Genomic DNA, 21,251 nt, shown 5'->3' with positions numbered 1-21,251 from the left:
TTGTAATAGCTAATATCTCCTGACTGCTCAGTCGCAGAGTTGGACACGACTGAGCGACTGAGCAACAACTGACTGCTTATTAGGTGTCTGGCTCATTTCTAAGCATTTACATGAATTAACTTGTTTATTCTTAAAGCAACCTGTGTACTTTTTTTTTTTTTTCTGTTCAGATCATGAAACCAAAACATTACACAGCAAGGAAATGGCAGAACTGGTATTCAAAGCCAGGCCATATGCCCGCAGGTCTGTGCTCCAATCGAAGAATACCGGCAATTCCTCCCCCTTCTCTCTCAACATCTCTCCACATCCTAAAGTCGGGACTATGGGGAGGCCACATGGCAAGCACCTGGGTAGGAGAGGTACCTGAGTAGCCTGTGATGTCCATTGCCTTGAGGTTCCGGCATTTGATCACGGTGAGGGTGAGCCTGCCTGCTGTGGGCAGGTAGCAGAGGGAGAACATGATCTCGCCCAAATCCACACTTTCCTGCAAAGAAGCAGACAGGAGGGCAGGTGAGGGCCACACAGCTCCTGTGCAGCCGCGGGGCCACTCCGGAGCCCCGGAGAAGCTCTCTGAGGCAGAGTGCTGTAAGGCTGGATGGTCTGGCCTCTGTCCTGGGAGTAACTGGGTATAAAAGGCAGTGATAACGACATTGGCTCTTCAGCAGACACTGTCCTCTTCAACTTTCCTTCTCAGCTCTGATCAGACTCTGGTCCTGGTCTTCTCCCTCCTGCTTTGACCTCACCTGCCCTACCTGTGCCCTTTGGCTGCAGCCCCTCAAGCCACCAAGCCCTTGGGGGCCCAACCCTATTTTCCAGTTTACTTTTCTTGGTCACGTGAGCCCTTGACTCCCCATCTTGCTGGCCTGTGGTCCCGATACTATCCTGTACAAGACCCACTCTGGCCAGCAGGGGTCCCCTCTCCCAGCATATCTGATTCTAGCTCTCAGCTCAGTCAATCTTCACAAGGCCCTCTGCCTTGGAAGCTTCTTTGTGTGCTTCAGTTGTGTCGCTTCAGTTGTGTCTGGCTCTTTGTGACCCCACGGACTATAGCCCTCCAGGCTCCTCTGTCCATGGAATGCTCCAGGCAAGAATACTGGGGTGGGTTGCCATGCCCTCCTGCAGGGGATCTTCCCGACCCAGGGAATGAACCCTCCTCTCTTGAGTCTCCTGCACTGGCAGGCAGGTTCTTTACTGCTAGCGCCACCTGGGAAGCTCTGGCAGCTTCCTTGCCTCTCCTGAAACACACCTAGCACTCCAACTTCCAGGCTTGCGCGTGGAAGCACAAGGAATCAGGACCTGCTCAGGACATGGCACTGACCAAGAAGATACACACTTGCCATTCCATGTTCGTGCCAGGTCTTGGATCCACTCTGTCCTTATGTGTGGTCATGCTTCAGCTATGAACCCAGCCTGGAGCATATACCCTCCTGCCTCTTCTGACCCCAGAAGCATCATGACCAGGGATCCCGGGAAGTTTCTGAGCAACAGGGAATAGGAAAACTTCAAAGACAGTAAGCATGTCTGACTGTTGAATTAAACAGCACTCTGCTGGACTGCCTCCTCTTCCTGTTCCCCAGCTGACAGAGGAGAGTGCTATCACTGCAAAATCTCCCAGGCTCTGAGGCTGATGTGGGGCTCCAGGACGTAGAGATGTTTCCTCCTTTAAAGCCCCCAGATCCAGGGTGGAAGAGGAAGAGGTCAAGGTTTGGGGTGGCTCTGATTTCAGGCTGGCTGGGGAGGCCTCCTGGAGGAGGTGACTTCAGAGAAAGAGAGCAGTCAAGGATCGCACCAAGGTTTTTGTCTCTTCTTCACTCAAAGAACCACCCTCTACTGGAGACTCCTAAAGACTCCTGACACTTGGCCCCTCCTGCAGAATAATTCCCCCACCCCTTCCAGCGTATGTGGTCCCAATGCTCTCCTCTAGGTGGCACTATACCCACCCTTTCCCTAGCCCAAGATTTGTCCTTTTTCAACCCACTCCCAAATCAAATCCCAGGAGTAACAGCTCCTGGACAAGAAGCGGGTGGGGGTATTGTGGGCAGGGGTGAGAGGTGGAAGGGTGGTGTCTGGCTGGGGCAGAGCTGGACACACTGTAGAGAGAGCTCCCCCCTCCTCTGCACTCCCCCACAGACCCTAGTACATGGAGCCCAGACCAAAACCCATGAACTGTGCCCTGTGAAGCTCTTCTGTGATGGGCATTTCCACCTTTGAGGCTCACAGTGACTGTGCAAGGCAGTGGGTATTGTCATTATTCCCTCCATCTCACAGACAAGAACTCAGTGGTTAAACTCAGGTGTAATGTCCTGACCAGGCTTGTGCAGCTGGTGTGAGGCACAGCTGGACTCTGACCCTCAGGATAGCAGCCCACCTAGGGAACATCTCAAGGTAACCCGGGCTCCTCCAGACCTTAGACTGCACTTCACTTGTTCTTTCCACTTGGATTTACTGAGATCCTGTTAAAGGCTCCATGTTTGGTGGAGAGTGTGCTGTCCCCCTCAACAGGCATGCAGCCTAGAGGGGTGTAAAAGAAGGCGCCAAGAGGATTTCCTTGGTGGTCCAGTGGCTAAGACTCTGTGCTCCCAATGCAGGGGACCTGGGTTTGATCCCTGGTTGGGAAACTAGATCCCACATGCTGCCACTAAAGATCCCAAATGGCCGAACCAAGACCTGGTGCAGAGGAAGGAAAGGAGGGAGGGAGAGGGAAAAGGAGGAGGGAGGGAGGGAGAGGGAAAAGGAGGAGGGAGGGAGGGAGGGAGAGGGAAAAGGAGGAGGGAGGGAGGGAGAGGGAAAAGGAGGAGGGAGGGAGGGAGGGAGAGGGAAAATGAGGAGGGAGGGAGGGAGGGAGAGGGAAAAGGAGGAGGGAGGGAGGGAGGAAAGAAGGAGCCAGGATCTCCATCTCGCTCAGGTGCATGTCCTGTCTCCCTCCGGAGCCCCCTAGTCCAGGGAGAGAGAAACAGGAAGTGGCCCACGGCAAGTGGCACAGGGGAGCGTGACTGTCCCCTCAGGCAGCAGGGGTCAGGTCAGCAGTGCACCTGGCTGAATGTTCCATCTCTAGAGGAGGCACCGAGCTACAAGGACGCCCCCAACTCCCTTGATTTCCTTATAGCCCTCCAAGGTGCAATCCTGCCCAGTGTTCAAGAAACCCATCCAGCCTCAATAACAGCAAGAAGAACCAAGGTTATTGCATGCGTACCATGTGCCAAGTCCTTTGCTAAATTGCCTCCGTGAGTCTCACCACAGCCCCTGTGGGATGGGTGATCTTAGTACCCCCACCGCATGCAGGAGGAAATGACTGGTGAAGTTAAGCGACTTGCTGAAGTCAAATGAGTGCTCTGGGGCCAGACTTTTATAGGCCAGGGCTGCTGCCCAAATGCTCTCGGTAGCGCCCCCTGCGCAGCTTCCAGAATCAAGACCCATCCTCCTAGCTTACATTCCGGGCGCTTAACGATTAGTCCCGTCCTACCACCTCCCCTGATTATTTTTCTGTATCCCTCCTTGCCAACCCTCTGCTCCAACTGGCCGGTGTATCTTTGGTTCTTTTGGCCAACATGCTTCCTCCTCTTGTCTTTGTTTGGATGATAATCCCATGCATCTTGGAGGGCCCAGGGCCATGCCCCTCACAGGGACCCTTGCCCAGGGTGCAGCCCTTACTAAGCACGTCTCCCCACATACCTGCTACACTTTCTGCCCCTGAGGTGCTCACAGGGGTGCACGAGTCCCTGCTTTGCTACAGCCAAGCCCTCCTATAGCATCCAGGGACTAGAGGCCCCTTTGGGGCAGGGCCTTCACTTTACCCGTACTGTGCTTCAGAGATGCTTGAGAGCCCAAGAGGAGCTACACAGATGGTTACACTTTAGGCAGAAGAACCCTTGAAAGGAATGGTTCTCCATATCAACGTTTCCATCAGGTTAGGGCCCTGGTAAGCAATCTAGAAGTTCCCAGGGTCCCTGTGAGCATGTGCTTAGTCGCTCAGTCATGTGTGACTCTTACCTGTGAAAGGAGTGAGCACAAGGCTGCTGTCACCTTTTCCCACTCAGCCACCTGACAGATGCAGAGTGAAGCCTTCAAAGGCAGTCTTTTCGCAGGAGTCTAAGCTAGTTTGTTTGTGAGCTTGGGAGACTTGCCTGGGGCTGTGGGAGAGCCCTCAGGGTGAGCGGAATCCCCTGGGGCTCTGTAGGCCGCCCTCAGAGATGGCTCCCCCCAGGGACAGCACAGAGTCAGCAGGGCCCTCCTTCCTCGGTAGAGCCGCCCCTGGGGGCACACAAGGTGCTGAGTCCGCAGCCAGATTTAGAACTCCCCACCCCCCTCCTGGTTCCTGCACCCAACAGTGAGCTCCACCCTCCATCACTGGGCCCCAAGAGGCAAAAGGAGTGGGTCAAGAGTCCACTATGACTTGGGGGCAGAGAGGAAACTGGGGCCAAGTGGCCCAAAGTCTGATCTTGGACCTTCTGCTGGGGGTGATTGGGCCTGATGGCAGAACAGCTACTCTTGGCTCAGTGGGTTAAGGCAAATATTCATTCCCCTGCATATGTAGACAGCAGTGTGTGATCAGTCGCTTCAGTCATGTCCGACTCTTGTGACTCCATGGACTGTAGCCTGCCAGGCTCCTCTGTCCATGGGGATTCTCCAGGCATGAATACTGGAGTGGGTTGCCATGCCCTTCTCCAGGGGATCTCCTCTACCCAGGGATCGAACATCTCTTATGTCTCTTGCATTGGCAGGGGGGTTCTTTACCACTAGAGCCACCTGGGAAGCCCTTGTAAACAGCAGAGGACCAGGTTACTTGATAAAGGAAAATAAATAGTTTACTTTTGAGTACATAGATGGGGCTAAGCAGTCAGAAAGTCAGCATCTCCTGGAGGCATCTCCCTCTCTGGAAAGCCAGGCCCAGCTTGGCCCCATGGGCAGCCTTGCCGAGTCATCTCAGCACCACCTGCTTTCTCAGGAGGTTTCAGCCCCAGATCCTGCACACTTGCCAGCCTTTTATCCTCACTGAGGATGTTTGTGGCTTTGGCTTTAATATAACCAGGGGTGACCAGGGGCTGCAGAACAGCCAGCACATTATTCCTTTCATCTTCACCTTCTGTCAAGAGAGGCCACCATAGGGCCCCTGACTGGCAATGAGCTTCCTGGTGCAGAAGAGGTCACTGCTGTCCAGAAAGCAGCAGACTCCAACTTAGGCCTCTGGACTGCTGACCCAAGGGGCTGATAGGGTGGGTCTGAGCCCAGCAGCAGCTGGTGAAAGTCTTGGCTATTGCTTGGAGAGGGGCAGGCCTGCATCCAGGATATTGGCGCTTGGAGAATCCTGTCCTTAATTGCATGAAGCCTGTCCACCTACATCATTGTGCATCCTAGTAGCATCTCCCCTGGCTGCTGCGCCCAGACGTCTGGGCAGTAAGATTTGTGAAGGCCCATCCACTGCGCCGCATTGCCCTTGCTGGTTCCCCAGGAGTCCATCTGCAACAGCTCATTAAAGCACTTTTTCTCTCCTTGATGCACTCACACAGCCCTAAGTATAGAAAAAAAAAAAAAATTTCCTACCTGTGGACTGCCCAGGAAAGGGAGGGACTTTATTTAGTCCCTCCACCACTAAGTACTCAGGCTTGTCATTTCACATCTCTGGGCTTTGGTCTATAAAATGAGAGCATCACCCCAGATGCTGTAGCCTTAAGGTCCCTGCCAGCCATAAAAACCAAGCATTCAAACTGGAAAAATTCATCATCAGCCATCACCAATTAAGATGGTCCAAGGATGCCTAAGGGTTTCCCTGGTGGCTCAGAGGGTAAAGAATCTGCCTGCAATCAGAAGACTGGGGTTCGATCCCTGGGTAGGGAAGATACCTGGAGAAGGGAATGGCAATCCACTCCAGTATTCTTTCCTGGAGAATTCCATGGACAGAGGAGCCTGGTGGGCTACAGTCCATGGGGTTGGTTGCAAAGAGTCGGACACGGCTGAGAGATTAGCACTTTCACACTTTCAAGGATGCTTAACTGCTATCTGTCTGTTTACCCACCTCAAGGTATCCAGGAACTTTGTTTTGAATTTCATATGCTCTCATTCCTTCAGTTCCCACTGCCCCCCACCTGTTTTGTTCTTCTCCAGGGCTGGGCTTCTTCCTCTTAAATAGGCAATGAGTGGCGTCAATGCCTCTGCGTCCGTCTGGGGAATCCAGGCTGAGCGAAGCAAGAACGATGTTTCCCCATCTCTTAGAGAACACTTCTAGTCTCTTAATCATTAAGTGGCTTGTCTGAATCGCTCAGCATCAGCAGAGAAGTATCTGCTACACTTTCAGAAAAGTCACAAGAGAATAAAAAGATCTTTGAAGCACTGGGCAGGAAGTGCTGTTACCCTGAGGCTGGGGGGCTGGAAGCGAGATGGGGTGGAAGCCAATTTGGCTTCAACAGGTAAAGAAAGAGCCAGTGAGCAATCCCTCTATGTAGACCTGGGGCTTGGAACTGGGGGTAGAGATGAGTCACATGTGGAGGCTGGATGCCGGGACTGGTATCCACCCCCACAGCCCCCCAGACCTCTTCAGAGCCCACGCCACAACCATAGCTTCTATTTGACTGTGGGGATTTTATGATGAATGCAGTGTTCTCATTAGATGGGGGGCTCTGTGGGAGCAGGGATATGGACTGGTTTTACTCATCAATCCCCCATATCTAGCCCAGGGCCCAATTCACAGTAAGAGCTCAGGAAATACTGGCTGATGAAAGAATGGTTGAGCCTGTGGACTTGAGGTCAGGCAACTCTGGGTCCAGGGTCCAGCTCCATTTATGAGGAGTGTAACTTACTTTAATCCTTTTCTAGTCTTGGTTTTCTAATCTGTGAAATGGGGCTAATAACAGTACCTACTTCCTAAGGTTGATAAATAAAGATTAAATGAGGTAATTTGTGCCAAGTGCTTAGCATAGTGCCTGGCACACAGTAAGCACTCGGAAAGCATTAGCCGCTATTATAATTTGTTAAGACTATCACAACTACCATTATCGAGAGCTCCCGGGCTTGGGATAAGGCCGGAGAGAGAAAGGCACACAGGTAAGCAGCAGCGTCTGGCTCGATTAGTGCTGTAAGAGAGCTGTGGACAAGATGTGGGCCCTAGAGGAGGAAAGAAGCTCTGCCAGGAATTTTAGGGTAGGCTTCCCAGAGAGGGTGCTACTCGGTAGGATCTAGCAAGGTGAGTGAAAAGAGCTTACAGGAGAAGAAACAAGCAAGCAGTGCCCAGGCAGGTGTCATTGGGTGCATAAAGACACAGAGCAGAGGCCTGGAGGTCCAGCGAGGCTCGAGGGCAGTGTGGACCACAGGGCAGGCTGAGAGCAGCCCAGACCAGGCTGGCGTGTCTGCCTCAGGGCCCACACCAGCGGGTGACCGAGACCTCTCTACACCTGCTCTTCCATCCCTATATTCCTCTCAGTCCACAGCATCACCTTCCGCCTAGACACCCACACCAGAGACCATCTTCACCTGTGTCATTCATTCGCTACTGCCTACAAAATGTTTCCAAATACAGGGAGACAGTAGTAATGAGACAGAGTCCCAGCCCTCCAGGAGCTTCTGTTCTGGGGGAGGGAGACAAAACTCAAGTAAGCAAGAGAGTATTGTAGGGTGCTGAGGGAACGTGGGCAGGGGCAGAGAGTAAAGAGTCGGGGGCAGGGTGGAGGCTGTTTAGACAGAGCGGTCAGGAGGCCAGTCAGACCTGAGAGAGGCGGGAGGTGGACTGCCCCAAGGGGATAGCAAGTGATGCCAGGGGAGCAGCATGCGGGGAGGGGAGCAGTGGGGAAGGGAGGCAGGGCCAGGTCTCTGAGGCCCTGAGGGGTGTTTGGATTTTCTCCTCTGTGGAAAGCAGGACTTCAGCAGAATTGCAGGGAAAATGGGTGGCTGAGGAAGAGTGGATCCCCGGGTTGTGAAGATCCCTTGGAGAAAGAACTGGAAACCCACTCTAGTCCTCTGGCTGGGAAATCTCATGGACAGTGGAGCCTGGCGGGCTACAGTCCATACGGTCACAAAGAGTCGGACATGACTAAAGTGACTTAGCGCACATGCACGGGGAAGAGAAGTCGATAGGATCCCAGCTTCCTAGCCCTCCTGTGGTCTCCATACTCAGTTTCCCAGCCAGGCTTTTCTGCCCTGTAAGAGTCCGCAGACTCTGAGGCCTGCTCCTCCCCTCCCCTCCACACTACCTTAGCTCTAACCCATACCAGGACTTCCCAGTTTTCTGACTCCCTACTCCAATCCCCTGGTGGCTCACATGGTAAAGACTCCGCCTGCAATGAGGGAGACCTGGGTTCGATCCCTGGGTTGGGAAGTTCCCCTGGAGGAGGAAATAGCAACCCACTCCAGTATTCTTGCCTGGAGAAGCCCCATGGACAGAGGAGCCTGGCAGGCTACAGTCCACAGGGTTGCAAAATGTCAGACACGACTGAGTGACTAAGCATAAGCATAGCCCCCAACCCCTCGGATCTATCCTCCTCGCTGTAATCAGAGGGTTCTCCTGCTCCAAATCGTTCAGTGGCCCCCCATTCCAAACTAGTTTTGTAGCTGGAAAACTCTTCTTCAAATGAAATATACACAATGGATGAAAAGTGGCTTAGAAATGAGGCAACCCTCAATATTCGTTGGAAGGACCAATGTGAAGCTCCAATATTTTGACCACCTGATATGGAGCCGACTCATTGGAAAAGATCCTGATGCTAGGAAAGATTGAGGGCAGGAGGAGAAGGGGACAATACAGAATGAGACCAATTCAGTTCAGTTGCTCAGTTGTGTTCGACTCTTTGTGACCCCATGGACTGCAGCATGCCAGGCTTCCCTGTCTATCACCAACTCCCGGAGCTTACTCAAACTCATGTCCATCGAGTCGGTGATGCCATCCAACCATCTCATCCTCTGTTGTCTCCTTCTCCTGCCTTCAATCTTTCCCAGCATCACGGTCTTTTCCAGTGAGTCAATTCTTTGCATCAGGTGGCCAAAGTATTAGAGCTTCAGCTTCAGCATCAGTCCTTCCAATCAACATTCAGGACTGGTTTCCTTTAGGATTGACTGGCTCGATCTCCTTGCAGTCCAAGGGATTCTCAAGAGTCTTCTCCAACACCACAGTTCAAAAGCATCAATTTTTCAGCACTCAGCTTTCTTTATAGCAACTCTATCCATACATGACTACTGGAAAAACCATAGCTTAGACTAGACAGACTTTTGTGGCAAAGTAATGTCTCTGCTTTTTAATATACTGTCTAGGTTGGTCATAGTTTTTCTTCCATGGAGCAAGCGTCTGTTAATTTCCTGGCTGCAGTCACCATCTGCAGTGATTTTGAAGCCAAAAAAATAAAGTCTGTCACTGTTTCCATTGTTTTCCCATCTATTTGCCATGAAGTGATGGCAAATCGGATGCCATGATCTTAGTTTTCTGAATGTTGAGTTTTAAGCCAACTTTTTCACTCTCTTTTACTTTCATCAAGAGGCTCTTTAGTTCCTCTTCACTTTCTGCCATAAGGATGGTGTCATAAGGGTGAAGTTATTGGTATTTCTCCCGGCAACCTTGATTCCAACTTGTGCTTCATCCAGCCCGGCATTTAGCATGATGTACTCTGCATGTAAGTTTAAGCAGGGTGATGATATACAGCCTTGACAAACTCCTTTCTCGATTTGGAACCAGTCTGTTGTTCCATGTCCAGTTCTAACTGTTGCTTCTTGACCTGCATACAGACTTCTCAGGAGGCAGGTCAGGTGGTCTGGTGTTCCCATCTCTTTAAGAATTTTCCAGTTTGTTTTGTTCTACAGTTTGCTGTGATCTCTCTGTGTCGAGGATGAGACGGTTGGATGAAATCACTGACTCGATGGACACGAGTTTGAGCAAACTCTGGGAGATAGTGGAGGACAGGTAAGCCTGGCATGCTGCAGTTCATGGGGTCGCAGAGTGGGGCAAGACTTAACATCTGAACAACAACACCCAGAGTTAACAGTCACCAAGAGTCAGACACGACTACGCCACCACCACCACCACCCAGAATTCCTACCTTCAACCCCTCAGCCTACTTCCTTGGAGCGTCTAGGAATCAGGGTGAAAATCACTCACCCTCAGCATCCAGTGCACTCAGGCTTCTTCGTGATTTGGCCCTTGCCTTTTTTGCCAATCATTCCAGTCCAGGTGCCCTATTATGGGCCATTCTGTCCTAAGTGCTCATACATGCCGAGTCATATAAATTTCACAGAAGCCTCATGAGATAGATGCTATGATTATCTGCATTTTCTTCACGGGGACCCTGACGTACCTCAAGGCTGTTCCTCCACCCCAGCACACAGCTACTCCATGGCAGAGCTGGGATGTGACCCCAGGCAGCCAGGTTCGAGAGCCCACCGTTTTGGCTACTGCAACATCCTGTCTCTCTACAGCTCCCCCTCCCAAACCCCAGGTTCTTCTGTACCTTCACACCTTGGCCCTGCTCATTCCACTGCCTGAAATAACCTCTCCTTCTTCCTGACTGTCCTAGACAACACTCGTCTTGCCAGTCCAGCTGTCCTGATCTCTCCTCTTGGGTCCCTTCTCCTCACTCCTCTGGTCAGGCTTGGGGTGTCTCTCATGGCCTGGGGACAGGAGTTACAAAGGCCTTGAAGCAAGGCAAGGCACATCTGAGACTCAATCAGCAGGATCTGGGACCCACTAGATGAGTGGGCTGCAGTGGAGGAGGGCAGAAACCAATATTCCATCCACCCCATACATCCCCCAAGGCTGGATCAACTCTCTGCTGGCGGAGAGGAGCCGAGAGGGTGGGTGCTTCTCCTGGGGTGCCACAAGGGGGGATCCTGCTGTGAGCACCAGGCTGGCTGACGTGGGCTGTTCCCTGCTCCTCTGGGGGCCTGGGCTTGCAGGGCTGAGGAGAACGCCACAGGCTGGGGGTGGCCCGGGTGGAAGGGCGGGCTGTGTCTGTTGTGTTGCTCGGGCTCCCTGCTGGGAGCCGGGGCCGCTTCTGTTTGTTCTGACTTCCATGCCTGCTTTTTCTCTCAAGTGCTCTCTGCCCCAAGGGCTTTGCAGCATTATGAATAAATGATCTAGCAAAATGGAGGCGCCTTAAACGAACTCCATACGCTCTGGCTGCAGCCCATGCTGTGGACACAGAGAGCCTGGGACCCGCTGATGGAGAAGAGAGAGACCCTCAGGCTCAGAGGGCGGGCAGGGGAGAGAGGAAGTGGGTGAGATCCTCGAGGTGGGCTCGGTCCCAGGGACACCTCCAGACACGACAGCACATCAGTGGGTGGCAAGTGCTTCTCTATCTGAGCATCTTCAGGGAAACAGCTGGTTTTATTTAGGAAACTTTTCCACAGCCTCTCCTTCAGGAACCTGCCCTTGAAAAGAGGTTTAGCGTTTGGCATGCACCATTACTTTTGGGCAAATATCCATGAGTCAGAATCACACTGGGAGGTACAGATCTCTTCCTAATGACTTTTTAAAAGGTGGGCGGAGAGGGAGAGGGGCTATGAGGGGGCAGAAGGAGTTTGAGGAGAGCAGAGTTTGGGGAAGTTCCAGAAGAGATGGAGGCCATGCCTGGTCAAGCTGGAGAGTCTGCACCACTCGGGCCTGTCTGGAGAGGCCAGGGCCAAGGACCTCACCTCCGCTCTGGTCCATCCACAGGCATCTTCACTAATGACAGAGAGGAGTAAATGGCACATAAATGAACTTAATGATGAGCATCTGTCTTCATTTCTTGCCTCAAATGGTCCTGCTGCGTGGCTGTCAAACAGCTGTCAGTTTCTCCCAGAGGGGGCGGGTGGCTCAGCAGTGAGTTAGCTGCTCTTTGCCTGGGCAGGGCTGCACCAGCAGGGCTCTCAGAGGAGGGAAGACAGATGCCTTGGTCCCGGCGGGATGGTCTCCTGGAGCAACGGAGAAATGCTTCTGCAAACAGGTGTCCTGGGGATGCCAACGGCCAGGGGTTCCAGACAAGGGCTCCAGCTTGAACCATGAGTGATGGGGCTCTAGCTTCTCCGTCTCTTTGGTGACCTGAAGGTTTAGGTTTTTACCTGTCTCCTGTTCCAGACACTTTGACCTCTGGGCCTTGCCGCAATGAGGCTACTCTCTGAAGACCCTTTTTGCAGTCTTGCGTGGAGTTGCCTAGGCTGTTCTGGAAGCATTCTCTTCTTTCAGTTATTCTCCCACCTCTGCAGCTATTCCTTCCAATTTCTGCTGGACCATCCTCCCGTCCCTGCCTCTAAGCAGTGGATTCTAAACAGTCATTTTCTCCTCACTCACCCATAATGTCAACACCCACCGCCATGCTCATGACCCCCGAATTTATGGTGCTTTCACAGTCTGCCTCTAGACTCCACACTCATATGTTTCAACACGACATCCCAACCTGGACATCTCACAGAAACTTGAGAAACTCAAACTTGGGATTCTCGGGGAGAACTCCGAGCTTCTGCTTACATGTTCCTCTTGTTTTCTTCAACTCGGGAAACGGCCCCTCCATCCACCCAGTTTCTCCTAGTTGATGCCTGCCTTCCTCTCTCCTCTGCATTCAGTTCATCACGAAACCCTGTCAGTTCTCATCACTGAGTCCTGTTAACTCTATCTTCAAATCTGATCTCGAGTCTACCCACCTGTCTCTACCTCCAGTGCCACAGAGAGGACAACATCACCTTTCACCCGCCCATGCCACACCTCCCAACGGGTCCCTTGCTTCCCTTTGCTTTCCTGCTCCACCTTCCACACAGCAGGCAGAAAGGGCTTCCAAAACTGTAAGATGGACCATGTCACTCCTCTATTTAAAACCCTTCAGTGACTTCCTCCTGTGGTAGAATGAAAGCCAAAGCCCTTACCAAGACCTGCGGGGCCCTACTCGATCAGGGCCCATCCCTCCCTCCACTTGCCCAGGCCTCACCACCTTGCGTTAGCCTCTCAGGTGCTGTCAGCCCTTCAAATGTGCCCCACCCTCACCCTGCACATTGTGTCCCCTCTGCTTGATCATCCTTACCCCAACTCTTCACACATAGCAGGTGTCCTCTCATTGTTCGGGCACTTCCTCCAAAGCCACACCTCCTGCTCTAGACTGCGTGTTCCCAAAGGACAGGGCTGAGCAAACCAAGGGCCCAGGGTACAAAGCAAAGTTGGTGGAGGCCCTCACTCAGCTTCACTCATAAGTGCCTCCAGCATGAATGCCTCCTTGAATCCTGCCCCCTTGGTGCCTTGCTTAACCTGTTCTCACTGCCATCCAGTAGTTTACTCACCATTGTATTCCCAGGCCTGAGCACAGTGCCTGGGCTATAACACAGGCTCACCAACATTCGGGGGCTTCCCAGGTGGCGCTAGTGGGAAAGGACCCACCTGCCAATGCAGGTAGATGTAAGAGACGTGGGTTTGATACCTGGCTTGGGAAGATCCCCTGGAGGAGGGCCTGGCAACCCATTCCAGTATTCTTGCCTGGAGTATCCCACAGACAGAAGAGCCTGGTGGGCTACGGTCCATAGGGTCACAAAGAGTCAGCCACGACTGAAGCGACTTAGCATGCATGCATGCACCAATATTTGTTGAATTAATGAGCAGCTTGGCTTTGTGGGGTACACCTAGTTAGAAGGTGATGAAAAGGACGGGTGTGGGTCCCTGCTTAACCTCAGCCTCAGGTCTGTCCAGCCTTGTCTCTGTGGCTAACAAGACGTGGCTAATAGCTCAGGGTGGTGCCTCACAAGGTACTGCCCAGGAAGTGGTCTGGAGCGCTCCTGTTCTGGATTCCCTTGGGAGGTGGGAACTTGACTCCTGAGTTGTAGCCCAGGTCTGTGGAATCAGGATCTCTGAGGCTGGGGCCTGCATGAGTGAAGGATTGACAGGCTTCCCCAGAGACTCTTATGTATCCTTGGTTTGCAACATAACGCAAACAAGAGATTCCGAGGCTGCCCTGGACAAGACCCTTAGTAGAGGCTCTGTGACCACGAGCAAAGTGATTCAGTATCAGTGCTGCCGAGCAAAAGTTAGCATCACAGAAGGGCCTCTTCTCCTTTCATAGGTGCAAACAAGGTTGCAATGGATCAAAGCCATGTCAATTCCCCTAGATGGCTTGCTCACTCTTGCCTTCCACCTTTTCCCTTTGTACCTCAGGCACACTGCTTAGCTGAATTTTAGTAAGAAGGTGCCTCACCCAAATTTAGATGGTTTAAGAAAACTGGATAGTGCTTGAAAAATGCATGACACCATTTTGTAAATATTCCTTATTGTGGTAGTTCTCCAAATGTGGTTCCCTGACTATCACCAGCAGCAGCACTTAGAGCTTGCCAGAAATGCGAATTATTGGGCCCACCCTCAACAGGTGCGGGGCCCAGCACTCTGCGTTTTAACAAGTGCTCTAGCGAAGTCTCTTCCTGAAGAATCTCATGGATAGAAGAGCCTGGCAGGCTCCAGTCCGTAGGGTCGTAAAGAGTCAGACACAACTGAAGTGACTTAGCACGCACTCAGGGAAGGTCTCAGGGGCTGAGAACTTTTGCCACGTGGAGTTAGAAGAAGCAACTGAGCACACATACTCTGATCAGGATTCTGACGTTTCTTCCACGTCATCTACTTATTTTGGTGATCAAAGCCAAAGTCAAGAGAGAAGGGGACTGAGAGACACGCAGCCAAAGCTTGTGTGTAGAGACCATGCAACACACTGGACTTCATTCATTATGTTCACATGGCATTCCTGGGAGGATCCATGATTATTGCCATACTGAGGATCACAGAGGTTAAGTAATTGCCTAGGGTCTCAGAGTGATCCACCAAGTCTGGATGTGGACTCCCAACTGCTGACTCTGAGGCCTTGCTCTTCTCCTCTGTGCCACCCAGCCTCCTCCGGAATTGTGCTCCGTGCCACAAATCCACAGTAACCTTTGGCCCCTGGTTAATGAGGCTCAGGTGAGCTAAGGACCCGTGTGGGTTTTGAAAGCGACATTTCTTGGTGTTCCAAAAGCAAGAAGCACTAAAGAGGAAGCCCCTGAGATTTAAAGTTGTGGCTTCCCTCTGCCTGCCCCTGTCTGCTTCCTCTTGAAGGGGAACAAGTACGATATGTAGGGCTCCATCTCCTGTTCACTTCAACCAGCCAATGCCCACATCTTGGCCTCAGTCAGCTGTTCCTCATGAAATACACCTGTGTGTGATCATCTCACCCAGTGCTAAGTTGCTCCAGTGGACACTGTCTTGTGCAAGAAGATGGGTGAGGAGGAAGCTGGGCCAGCATGGAAGAACCCTGGGCTGTCTCTGCATGATCTTCCCCACTGAGCTTCCCTGGGGTGCAGACACCATGTCTGGGAGGAGGAAACCCTTCACGAAGATGTTTCAGGCATATAAAGTTTCCCTCTGTCTCCTGCAGAGAGTTATTTTCTTCATTTTTGTCTTCTTGCTTCTTTAGGTCTTGAGGTGGGGCAAGGGGACAGTCTGCAGTCCTTGTGGACCTCCTAGGAGAGCTGCAAGTGGATTCACTCCTTTGGTGTGTGGTTTTTGTGGATCGGAGCAAGACAGCCCCAATCACATGTCACTAGGCAGCAAGAGACCATGAGTGGTTGGTCAACTCATCCAGTCCTAGCTCCCAAGCAGGACCACATTAAATTCAAGAACTGTGGTCTCTTAAAAAAAAAAAAAAAATCTCACTACCACCTTTTCCAGTGTTGCATCCTCCTGGAACTCAAAACTCTCCCTGATGTCCAACCCAGTGCCTCCCAGGTCACTTACGCCCTCCCCTCCCAGTCCACGCTTGCTATTTCATCGTAACACAGCCATTATGCCTTCAAAGTCTTGAAGACAGTGTCGGTTTTGACGGCCATCCCTCTCTAATACTGAGAAATCCAGGGTCCTTGGCCTTCTAAAGTGTCCAGGTATTTCAGCGGCCTTCTTCTAGACCCACAACAGTCATCAACAAAGAACTCTTGATTGAGTTGAGATCTTGGCTCTTCATCCAACTAGAGGGCAGGGAAATTCTGGTACCAGGGAATGAGTACCAACAACCCCGTGGAGGATTCATGGGGTTTGGGGCAGGGTTCAAATCCCTGCTCTACTGCGTTCCAGCTGCATAACTGTGGATGTCATTGAACTTGCTTAACCCTTTCTGACAATGAGCATCAGAGGTGGTTTCCTATGCGGCAGTTGCTCTAAGCCCCTGATCTGGAGGCACATAAGGAAACCACAAGGAAGACTTTGCCAGCTGCTAGTAGAAAAAAATCAAGATTTACGTGCAGTAAGCTCACAAGGGTTGTAAATCTCTCATTCTCCTGCCATACTGGGGCAGGCAATGGCCCCGCACCTGGTGGGCTTAGGGGCCAGGTGCGCTCCGTGGATGTCTGAGTCAACAAGAGGAGGAGGGGCAGTTGCCTTGGGTGCATCCCTGGGTGGAGGGTGGGAACAGGGACATCTTCTAGTTTGGATTTCAAAGGCCACAGCTCCTGGCTTCAAGGCCCATGAGAAGCTGTGCTGGCTGGCAGGCTGCCTCTTTTTTCCTCCTATCCCAGGGTTTCCCCACCCAGCAGCATCTTTAATAAGTGGGGCACTTATTAAAGGGCATCTGTGGGTGACTTCTTAGACTCTAGGCTCCAGCTCAGGTGTCCCCAGCAACAGGATAAACTTAGGGGTGATGCGAAGCACTGACTCATTGGAAAAGACCCCAATACTGCAAAAGACAGGGCAGGAGGAGAAGAGGGCAACAGAGGATAAGATGGTTGGATGGCATCACTGACTCAATAGACAGGAGTTTGAGCAAGCTTCAGGAGATAGTGAAGGACAGGGAAGCCTGGCATGGCACAGTCCATGTGGTCACAAAGAGTTGGATACAACTGAGCAACTGAACAACAAACACTGAACTTGGAGCCAAGAGGCCTAGGTTCAAATGCCAGCTTTGATAGCCTACATATTGTTACTGGGCCTCCCTGAGCTGCAGTTTTCTCAGCTGTAAAATGAAAGCATCATACCAGATGACCTCACCTTCTCGTCTATAAAATGGGCTTAACCATGCAGATGAACAGATGTGTGCACTTAAACCCCCTGGATGGTGTCTAGTGCAGAGCAGACTCTTTACACGTGGCTGCTTGCTCAGTTGCTTCAGTCGTGTCAGACTCTGCATGACCCTATGGACTGTAGCCTGCCAGGCTCCTCTGTCCATGGGATTCTCCAGGCAAGAATGCATCCTGGAGTGGGCTGCCACGCCCTTCTCCAGGAGATCTTCCTGACCCAGGGATTGAACCCAGGGTCTCCTGCATTGCAGGCGGATTCTTTACCATCCGAGCCACCAGGGAAGCCCCAGGCTCTTCATACACCTCCTCCAACTCTCAGCCCCCTTCCTGCTCTGTCCTGCTGTAGACTTGCGTCTGGCTGGGGTTTGCCTCGGTGGTCTCCAAGCTGCATTCTGACAATCCACCTCTGGAAGGAGAAGCTACTGGTGGGAAAGGAGGGCAAGGGAGGAGGGAGCCTGGCTCCAGGACCCCTAAAGATACCCAAGGAAGCACAGAGCCCTGTGCTGGGAGGTGATGGTGAGGCCCCGGGCCTCCCCTCCCCCGCTGCTCACCCAGGAACATAATGATGAAACACCAAATTAGCTCCATTATTGTAACTCCTCCAAAAATTACAGGCCACATGCTCTGCCAGAGAAGCTAATGTCTCCCACTGGTGAGCAGGTGACACTAATGGTTATTTCCTCTTTTCCAGGCACTGAGTACCCAGTGGCAGAAACAAAGAGCAAGGCTCAGGCGGGGAGGCAGCCCCGGGGGTGGGGAGGAGGGGATCATGGAGCCGGGGCTCTTGCCTACCCCCATTCTGGAGCTACCACTGGCGGGGCCTGAGCTCCACAGGGGAAGTTCTTTCAAGTCCTTCCTTCCCTCTCCCAGAGGGACTGCCTCTCGGCACTGAATGAGCCTAAACAGCCCCCAGACTCAGGAAGAGGCCAGCCTGGCATCAAGGCAAGGCCATACTCCGCCAAGCCTCAGGGCATCCCCAGGCCGGGCATCTCCAGGGTTCTTGCTTCTCCTGATGTGGCTGCTACTGCTGACAAGGGGGCCTGCTGCTCCCTGGACACACTCCCCCTCCGCCACCCCAACTCTCAGGCTCCTTATCCAAGTCACTGCCCAACTTTCCCTGCTTCCCACAGAGCAGAGCCATCCTCTCACCTCCTCCTCCCACCCCACCCTCATTGGCTTCCCCCTCCTACCAGACAGCTCCATCTCCTGTCTGTGTCAGAGAGGCCACTTTTCCTCGAAGTGGTAGGACATGCCCAGGCGAGCCCAGGCCCCTGCCCTCCAGGCCAGGCCATGGGAAATCACTGATTCTGGGACCTCCGTTCACTGCCATCCACGTGCCCCATGGCTCTGCAGAGCACCCATGACTTGGTTCTAGCCCACCCCTTTCTTAGAGATTAGGGTGGGAACTGGGTCTCTTATGGAATTCCTAGCCAAGCACCTCCTGCAACTACTGCAATTATCAGTTTGAGAGTAAAGACCTCTCTGTGATTTAATCAATATAAGAGCTCAAGGGGCCTTGGATGTTATAAAGATCCCTTCTCACTTTACAGGTCAGAAAATGGAGGCTTTGAAAGGCTGGGTGGCCAGCTGGTGCCAGCTGGAGTTCTTCAATGCCCCTGTCTCTCACTTTCCAATTTCATTGCACATGGATAAATAAGCACCTGCAGGATGAAGGCCATGGTTAAGAGCTACAGCATGTACACTTATTGCATACTCAGTCATGTTTGACTCCGCAGCACTACGGACTGTAGCCCGCCAAGCTCCTCTATCCATGGAATTTTTCAATCAAGAATACTGGAGTGGATTGCCATTTCCTACTCCAGGGGATCTTCCAGACCCAGGAATCAAACCCGGGTCTCCTGCATTAGCAGGTGGATTCTTTACCACTGAGCCACCTGGGAAGCCCTAAGGACTACAGGGATGTACAAATAAACAAGACTGAATGGTGGCAGTGGAAAGTCGAGAACCCTGGATTTCAGAGACTGCAGACCTCTACCACAGTAAGGATGATGACAAAGAGCCTTCAAGATACCACTCAGAGCTCACATTCATCAAGCACTAGCTGCGTGCTGGGTATTTGGCTAAGAACTCTGGGCATATAGATCAGAGGTTAGTCTTACCCACATTTTACTGATGACGAAGCAAGCAGAGAGATACTCACAAAGATATTAACCAGCTCACTTTGCTAAAGAGAAATGTGGTTCAAACCCACACAGCCAGACCCCAGGGCCCCCCTTCTCATCCACTGTGCCAAACCCTGCTGGTTTGCCAAAAGATTGTCCTCAGGAATCATACAGTTCCACTCATTACCCAGTGTTCTGGTTTCCTCTAATGCTTCTGGAACCCTGGTTAAGCAGTGCGTGACAGTACGTTACATCTGTTTTCTTAATTACTTGTTTTTATAAATCTTTTAAAAAGAACCTCATTTAGTGCCCCACAAATTCATGAACTAGGTCTTATGGTTACCCCCACTTTACAGATGAAGAAACTTAAGCCCAGAGGTATTCATAACATTTTTGAATTTGGAGACCATGCTCTGAACTGTCCCTGTGATGTTGTTCATTATTCTCTTCTGTTCTAGGAGCAGGGGTAGCTCTGTTTTCCTCAAGCATCTGGTTTATATTTATTTCACAGACACAGAACTCTGTGACCAGGCTTCCTTTCTCATGTAGCTTCTAGAATGCTTCAGGCCCGGTGTGAGTTGGCTCCGGGCAGCGTTCGGATGGTGGGGCATGGGTGCTGGGTAGTGGCCTCCTAGGACTCCATTTGACTTTCTTTCTTTTTTTTTTTGCCACATTTGAATGATATCTTAAGTTTAATTTGAATCATGTCATATGTCTTGTGAGCTAGCTAAATCCTTTTAGAGCAATACAAAAGGACAGACACAAATAAAGGAAAGTTTATAGTACTCGTTGTGCGACCTTTAGACAATTAGTCTGTCTCAGCTTGATTTTCTTTATCGGCAGAATTAGGATAATGTCCCTACAAAAACTTGCTGAGGACTGAATGAGACAATGTGTGCAAAAAGGTTCTGTAAATTCAATCGTGCTATGTCAGGGCCAGGCGGACTTATTGGTAATATTGTTCTTAATATGGTAACAAGATGGGATCCCGGCCCCCGGGGCACCTGACCCGGAGGCTGGTGAGGGGCCCTGGCTGGCTGGGACCCAGTCCTGCGTGTTGAAAAGACACTCAGAGCTGCGGATGGGTTTCTCAGAGGGGCCCCAGGCTGCCGTGGTGGGGTTAGAGCTGTGCCCTTACCTGGAGGCTGTCCCCGGGTCTCTGGTCACTAGGAAGCCAGCTGACCGAATGATATCGCCAGGGCCACCCCCAGTCCCCAGAAGGTCAAGTGTTCACTGTGAGGTTGTCAGTCTCCCTCTGAGGGTCTTCCAGGATGTTCCAGTCTCACCAGCTAGGAGGAGGAAACCACTCCGCACCAGGGAGCTCCCGGACTCACTGATAAAGATGAGGAGTAGCCATGGGCCACAGTGAGAAGGCAGGTCTGGAGGTGTGGAAGGGGCACCAGATTCCTGAGTCTGTCCTCACCCTCTACTCCTCGTCCCTGCTCACATAACTGTCTCCTCCTTCTGTTCTCCACACCACATCCTTCCCTTCAGGCCAGCATTCTTCCAGAATCTTCATCTGGGAAACTTCCAGGCCTAAACCAGACAATGCATCAACCCTCTCTCAGCCTCCACAGCGTTCCTGCCCCTCATCGCATTCGTGTGATTTTTCTAAGTAATAGGAAGATTTTGGATTTCATCAAAATGTTAATGGCGGTTATCTCAGGATAATGGGCTTATGGTGAATTGGATTTTTCTTTTTGTGGCTTTCTGTATTTTCCAGAATATCTGAAACAAGAATATAATGCTTTGCCTTGAGGCAAGGAAGGGTAAAATATATTACAGTCGTGCAGCTTTTAAAGCAAACGATCTCAGTTTTGGTTCTCTGTTCTATCACTTTCAAACTGACTCCAGGGAATCTCCTCAGTGTGCTTCATCTGTAAAACCGAAATGCTGATTTCTTACTGCGTTGAGAGGATTAAATGGGATCTATACCTGGAACATGCTTTATAAACATGTTAGACATGGGAACAATAAACTGTGGCAAGAACCTCTGGTGGCCCTTTCTCATGGATAGTTGACTTCAACCTTGGGAAATACAAGCCTATATTTCCCACGTTTTACTAATGAGGAATCAGAGAGGTGATGTGATTTGTTTAAGGCCACATGGCCTTCTGGTTTCCTGACTCCAAGTCCTGCTGACCTGCAGGTTCTTACAGGCTGGCACCGTGT

At 51.7% G+C, this 21,251-nt stretch overlaps 1 protein-coding gene across 7 annotated transcripts in view; it reads right to left on the bottom strand.

Moving 5' to 3' along the window:
• SYT6 (synaptotagmin 6) overlaps nt 1-21,251 on the bottom strand; it is a 66,066-nt gene that overhangs the window by 13,200 nt on the left and 31,615 nt on the right. For all 7 annotated transcript variants that reach the window (XR_011565736.1, XR_011565737.1, XM_070785878.1 and 4 more), the window contains one exon: nt 364-484. Coding sequence is in view for 5 of the 7 variants with exons in the window: in XM_070785878.1 (XP_070641979.1) it covers nt 364-484 (121 nt within the window). In the remaining 2 variants the exon portion in view is untranslated. The remainder of the gene's footprint in view (nt 1-363; nt 485-21,251) is intronic.

Source organism: Bos indicus, chromosome 3 (assembly GCF_029378745.1).
Source record: "Bos indicus isolate NIAB-ARS_2022 breed Sahiwal x Tharparkar chromosome 3, NIAB-ARS_B.indTharparkar_mat_pri_1.0, whole genome shotgun sequence".
In the NCBI taxonomy this organism is placed as follows: domain Eukaryota; kingdom Metazoa; phylum Chordata; class Mammalia; order Artiodactyla; family Bovidae; genus Bos; species Bos indicus.
This window is presented reverse-complemented; position numbering and strand designations above follow the sequence as displayed.